Source organism: Silurus aristotelis (assembly GCF_946808225.1).
Source record: "Silurus aristotelis genome assembly, chromosome: 8".
Classification (NCBI taxonomy): Eukaryota; Metazoa; Chordata; class Actinopteri; order Siluriformes; family Siluridae; genus Silurus; species Silurus aristotelis.
Window position 1 is genome coordinate 12,568,449 of NC_139581.1, and position 7,080 is coordinate 12,575,528.

Sequence of the window (7,080 nt, forward strand, 5' to 3'; positions counted from 1 at the left end):
CAGCTGTCCAGAAGTTGTGTGGTTTGTTTTTTAGATGCAACTTTGCAAACAGCTGTGCTGACATGTTTTTTCTTTCAGAGAGAAGAGACAAGAGGCTTTTTTCTTAGCAACCCTTCCAAAAAAGCCATACTTGTTCAGTCTTTTTTAAATGTACTGTCATGAACTATTCCATTTCCTGTACTTTTTTATTTAACATGATGACTAATGCCTGTAGACCCTAAGATGTAACTCATCTTAGGCTCATCTTAGGGTCTCACTTTATTTAGCATTATCTCTTAGCATTGCATGGTCTGACCTGTAGGTCGATTCGCTAGAATGTCCACTTCTGGGTAGTTTGGCAGTTGTTAGGTTTTCCACTTAATAAATCTTCCTTTCTGCAGAATGATGGACTTTAAAATAAATGTGAACATTGACTCATAACCCTTCCCACACTGATAGGCAGCAAAAATTTATTTTCTAAGATTATTGCTAATGCCTTTTCTACTTGGTGCTGTGTTAACACACACCTGAATACTCAAGACTGGCAAAACTGCAAAAACTGTGGCATTGATAGTGGTGGTCACAACCGCTGAATATCATTTAATAGGGGCATTTGATTAGCAGAACTTATTTGAGGCTTATCTGAGGTTGTATTTACCTAATTTTAATACCTGATAAGGAGCAGATTATTTTTTATTATGTCCTGATATGTAAAACCATTTAATTTAAAGAGAGTGTAATTTATTTTTCACACAAATATTTACCATACTTAATGTTTATGTTGACAGAAGTGTGTTCATGGCCACCTGGGTTCCTTTTTTTATTATCAACCTGATTATCTAAGCAAGACTAGGGGTTGTTTACAAACACACACACACACACACACACACACACACACACACACACACACACACACACACACACACACACACACACACACACACAAGCATTGAGCTTTGGCAAAAGAGGGAACAAAGAAGAACAAAGAAAGTCACAAATAAAGCTATATATATATATATTTTTTTTTTATTTTATTTTTTTTGACGGTTTTGGCAACAATCTATCTCAGTTCAAAACATATGTAGACATGAGTTCTGTTTGATTTCCCATGACTGTGATGACCCCACACTCTTTCTGTTTCTAAATCTCTGAAGCTTCTCTGTCATTTGCCTTCTGTTTGCTAATCACCAGTGAAGTAAGTGAAGTGAGCAGGTGAGGGTTGAAGGTAAATACTAGGATTCAAAATCACAATCATTCGACTCTGTATTCCAAAGCCCTGACCACCCAACTTGGAGGAACTTGTAAAAATGGAAACAAATAAGATATGGTGTCTTTAAGAGCAAATGTCACTTCCTGTCAACATTTTTTCTCAGCATTACAGATGGCCATCATAGGCATTCTTATTAATAACAGAAACTTGGCAAAAACAGCACATTTTCATACTGTACTGTTGATATCCATGCTTATTAATGAAATAAAAAATCTATCTAAGTGACCATGATTGTAGCTTGGCTATTGCTTCCAGATGGAATCAATAAAAGTATATTATATTGTAAAAGTATTTCAGAAGCTGACAATCCTTAAATTTTCATGCAAAACTTCCTCTAAAGGTTGCACAGAACGGTTCTTAAAATAAAAAAGCCATTCAAGGTTGTTCCGAGCTAAAGGAAAGTTAACGTAATCAACTGCCCACTTATTTTAAATGTGTTGAACAGAAAATCATTACAGAAAAGGTTCACCCACAGTGGACAACTTAAGGGATTTTTGTTTTAGATTTGAACAATCTGTCATCATTTCATTTCATATGCCACAGTTTGTGTACGTGTGTGTGTACATGTATAAGCGTTACTGAGGTTAAGGGTGGGAATAGTGTGGTTTGGTGTAGAATAGAATTAATTCCTGCAGTAATAATGTCAACGGTAGGTTTGTGTGTTTTTGTGCGTGCGTATGGTCAGGAAAGAGAGAGAACAGAGAGGAACTGAGAAAATAAATGACAAAGACATCCTTGGGGAAAACAACCTCAAACAAAGAAGGTTGTACGGAAGACACATCAAACAGACTAAATTTATGAACTGCATCCTGACAATAACGTCCTCAGGGATTCACCTTGTTCAAATAACCAACTTTCAAAAGCAATAGAGTGTCAACAACAGGGCTTTGGAATGTGATATGATGACAGAGTGACTTAATCTGGCAAATTTAATGCTATAACTACTGTATGTGATAGCTGATTAATTGGCTATGCCTGAGGAAATTGAGAAAAAAAAGTTATTTACGGTTAAGTGGTGTAAATAATAGTATTAATACACCACCTAATTATAAATACAGTACATACAGTACATATTACTAATATATATTATTAGTAATATTTTACTGTTATGGACTATGTTGTTTGCGGATGATATTGTGATTTGTGGTGAGAGTAGGGAGCAGGTTGAGAAGAGCCTGGAGAGGTGGAGGTACATGCTGTAGAGAAAAGGGATTGAAAGTCAGTAGGAGTAAGACAGAGTAAATGTGTGTGAATGAGAGGGAGGGCAGTGGAGTGGTGCGGTTGCAGGGAGAAGAGGTGGTGAAGGTGGAGGAGTTCAGGTACCTGGGGTCAACAGTGCAAAGTAATGGAGAGTGTGTTAGAGAAGTGAAGAAAAGAGTGCAGGCAGGGTGGAGTGGGTGGAGAAGAGTGGCAGGAGTGATTTGTTATAGTAGGGTATCTGCAAGAGTGAAAGGGAAAGTTTATAGGACTGTGTTGAGACCTGCGATGTTGTATGGTTTAGAGACAGTGGCATTGAGTAAAAAACAGGAGGTGGAGCTGGAGGTAGCAGAGCTGAAGATGGTTAGAATTTAATTGGGAGTGACGAGGATGGACAGGATTAGAAACGAGTTTATTAGAGGGACATGTGGGATGTTTTGGGGACAAAGTGAGGGAGGTGAGATTAAGATGGTTTGGACATGTGCAGAGGAGGGACATGGGGTATATCGGTAGGAGAATGCTGAGGATGGAGCCACCGGGAAGGAGGAAAAGAGGAGGCCAAGGAGGAGCTTTATGTATGTGGTGAGGGAGGACATGCAGGTAGTTGGATTGAAAGAGGCAGATGTAGAGGACAGAGTAGTATGGAGACAGATGATCCGCCGAAAGAAGAAGAGGTAATATTTTACTGTAACAATTTGGAGAAGAATCACATATTATATATATATATATATATATATATATATATATATATATATATATATATATATATATATATATATAATTCTGTAAATGTCTTCCTTTTTATTTCTTATGAAAACAGTTTTATACATACTATACATAAGACATTGGTTCATATTAAATACATATATTAAATACAACTTAGTACCACATCATCTTAATATACTGTTATTATTTTGATGAATGACTGAATTTAAATAAAGTGACAACAAAATGGAAAAGTATTCCATAAATACTTTACATGAATATATAAATACACATGCCAACACATACTATTTTATCACAATATGCAGTGCACATAGATGCACAGAAATAATAATAATAATAATAATAATAATAATAATAATAATAATAATTGATAAATCGCCTTTTTTTTTCTATCTCTAAATTTTATTGACTAAAAACGATGAGGGAGCAGTGACCTCTAGTGTTCTGTAATAGTAAAACAGAAAATTCAGCTTAAGTTATTTACAATTGTTTAGCTTTCTGTTTCTTTTATTTCCTTGCATATTTGCCACTAAATTTTATCTGCACTAAAGTATAGTAACAGTGGTATTGAAAGCAGAATATTCAGTATCAAAGACATAAATAGGAAATGTAAATGATTAACTGTTCTCCAGTGGTGATGTGTACACTTCTTTTGCTCATTGAGAGCAGAGGGAACAGAAATGACCCAGCAAATACTGCATGCATCATAACTGTTTAGGCAATTATTTCATGCGGAAATAAAGATACATACAGTCTGGTTTATGGCTTAAACCAGTCCATTGTGTTCTTCAAGCATGAACAACCTAAAAAAAAAAGAAAAGAGTATAAGAGTGGTATAATTGTATAATACTTTGACAATAACATATTATGTTCTTCATTATTTTCATTTATGGCCAAAATGTACAAGATGTGTGGTGCTGTTCTGATTACAGTACAGCTAAGTTCTTTAGTGTTAAGACATGGCTGAGAATGTTTGAAATTTGATGACATTATTTATTAATATTTATACAACGTAATACTATAGTATACTATAGTATAGATACAAAATCTGTCATTTTTGTGACTCTCATTTTTCTGCACTATACTACTTGCATAAACCAGAATAACAATATTAACTTTACCTTTTTCTTTCCAGGTCCAAATACCAAACCATGTATAGCACTGAGGATCTTCACAACACAGAACAAAGCCTGAAGCACATTCACAGCCATAATTGTGGAGAAGAGAACAATGTTCCACACCACAACATTACGAGGCTCCTCGCAAGCAGAGGCCCATCTCTCTGGCATATACAGGTAACTTGGGTCACTAAAAACAAAGAAATCACACACATGTAAATGTGAGCACTTACATAGTTCACATGCACACAAACAAATGCTTTTCTCACGCAGTTATCATTTATGTCACACTCACATGCTTGGCCAAAATGTGTGTCATAATACTAAAAAGGGAAGTGCTAAAAATGTATAATTCCCCTCATCAAGGTGCATAATGAAGCCTTGCTTCCTGCGGTAAAAATAACCGTATCATTTAAAATACTAAGCATGTTACTGAACTGAACAAGTATAAAAACAATAAGCAGTTGATCAGCTTTTTTGTAACTTTTTGTTTATATACTGAACACTGTAAAGGAGGCATATAGACTTACTTCAGGTTTTTTATTTTCAGGGGTCTCTCCCACTGCAGACCCTCTGTTCCATTGTGCAGACATTGTGGTCCTTTTGTTAGTCCTGTACAGTTAAACTGGAAACAGAGCCCGGCTACAAGCACAGCCACACATGAGTAGATGATCCGACACAGCATCTATGAGAATGAAACTGCCAAGTCAGCAAAATACTTCGAAATGACACATTGAGTGAATCAGGCTTATACAGCGAATAGTGCTAGTCAGTGTTTCCAATAAATACCATGTACACTAACATCATTCAATTAGCACCGAATTTACATGATGTAATAAAGACATCTAAAAAGACATCTAATTAAATGGTTCAATTTAAATCAAATTTTAAATAAAAATAAAACAATTCTACACTCCACTCACATCAGCTCGGAAGTGACAGCATCCATTTTTTGCTTTATTTGATGCAAATCCACGAACAGCTACAAGCACCTGACAAAAATAAACACACACACACACACACACACACACACACACACACACACACATACACACACACACACGCAGTCTGGTTTAAAAGAAGTCTGAGAGGTTGCTACCTCATGACAAATAGATCACACCCTTGAACCGCAAGAGACAGACAAACTACCACAATGACAAATGTCTGCTTAGCTTGCCATGTTATGAGTATAAGAATGGACCATATCTTATATTTCCTATTTGCAGCAATATAGCTTCAAACTGTCACAATAACAGTTGAGAATGAACATCATGTTATTTTGAAACCACAATTGTATGATACTTACTACAAATCCTGAAGCCCATATTCCTGTGCACCATGTGGCCTCTGGAGTGACATGATTTTCAACTAGGTACGTATACGTAAGTCCAGGGAAAAGCAGAAGCAGATTGGCCGCTGTGCTCACGATTGCCAGAAAAATCATGACCACTGGCAGATATCTTGAGCTGCACATCTTTACAATTTAATGAACCTGAAAGCACATGAAAATATACCATGAACCCCTTCAATGTATTTTAAAATGTATTTTAAAACACTGTTCATACAAAATAAAGATTTATACAAATGTCCTTAAGTTTACACACACATGCATTTACTGCCCATTCATATACAATATAAATAACATATGCAACACATGCATGTTGTAGTTGTTGTAATTAGGCAGACCCATTTGAATACGATTTTAGGCAAATATTAAGTGGTTTGTTGTTAACTTTTTGTGATATGATGGTGCAGGTGCAGTGTGATCAGTCTGTAACGGATCACAAATTGAACTGATCAGCTTATGCCAATTTTATAAAGATAAATATTACACATTGCAGAATGACTTCATTTACAGCTGCATTTGTTGAATTGTCTTTGTAGATAGATAGCCAAAGCAAGGTTAGGAAACAACCGAAATACAAACGTTTTTAACTTAATTTTACTCAAACATATTTTTGTTTTCTTAATGTAGCAAAGTGTATAACGAAGAGAAAATCTTTTTCTCATAATCGGTGTTCCAGAATTCATCCAAAAATATCTTAAGACCACACCCAGCTTATTATATACATTTCGAGGAACAGCTGGAAAACACTTATACTTTCAAGTTTTTATTTTACTTCACAACATCCGAAATTATTTTAAAAACACTGTTTTATAATAGATGACCTTTCAGCACTAATGCAATACATCGTCTGCATCACAACAGCCAAAAACTGTGCACCTGCAGCATGCATAATTGCCAACAAATTAACTTAAATAAAAAAAATCAAAAATAAGAGGAAATACTGAAATATAAATATTATATTTCTATAAATATAATAATATATAATAAATAATAATGTCATGCTAAGACCCCACAAGAAGTGACAAAGAGGGATTTAAAAAGCACTGAATAAGAGCACTTTACCTATACCAGAGAAATCGAAGACTAGTAGTCTTGTTGTGGCGAAAGCAAGTGATGTGTTGTGTTAAGCAGGAGTGTTTGAGCAATCCAGAGAGATAGAGGTGTCCTAAATATCCCAGGATGAGGAACCACAAGGAGCACCGTCATATACAGCTGATTTCTTCCTTCCTCTCTTGGTTACAAATGCGCACACACATTTTTGAGGAAATCTCTGAATCCTTGTTATATACATATATGGTCAAAACCTATTTGGTTTAGTCTTTGGATCAGAAATCAATACAGAACGTCGCATGCACATATATGCATTTCATTTCCACATTATATATTAAAAATAATTTACATACAACAAGCTAAGAAACGTTAGCTTTCTAACTGATTATTTG

At 35.3% G+C, this 7,080-nt stretch overlaps 1 protein-coding gene and 1 long non-coding RNA gene across 2 annotated transcripts in view; one reads left to right on the plus strand and one right to left on the minus strand.

The window, feature by feature from the left end:
* LOC310729884 overlaps positions 1 to 4,967 on the plus strand; it is a 35,989-nt gene extending 31,022 nt beyond the window's left edge. Inside the window, exons 4-5 of the long non-coding RNA XR_014534682.1 lie at positions 4,308 to 4,467; positions 4,841 to 4,967. This is a non-coding gene — a long non-coding RNA (uncharacterized lncRNA). The remainder of the gene's footprint in view (positions 1 to 4,307; positions 4,468 to 4,840) is intronic.
* LOC310729881 (transmembrane 4 L6 family member 19) lies at positions 3,227 to 6,878 on the minus strand. The gene is made up of 6 exons (XM_083548479.1): positions 6,701 to 6,878; positions 5,597 to 5,782; positions 5,214 to 5,282; positions 4,821 to 4,975; positions 4,294 to 4,480; positions 3,227 to 3,975 (listed from the first exon to the last, which is right to left on the minus strand). The coding sequence occupies exons 2-6, from the start codon at positions 5,762 to 5,764 to the stop codon at positions 3,961 to 3,963; spliced, it is 594 nt and encodes a 197-aa protein (XP_083404605.1). The 5' UTR covers positions 5,765 to 5,782; positions 6,701 to 6,878; the 3' UTR covers positions 3,227 to 3,960.
* Between the last annotated feature and the right edge of the window lie 202 nt (positions 6,879 to 7,080).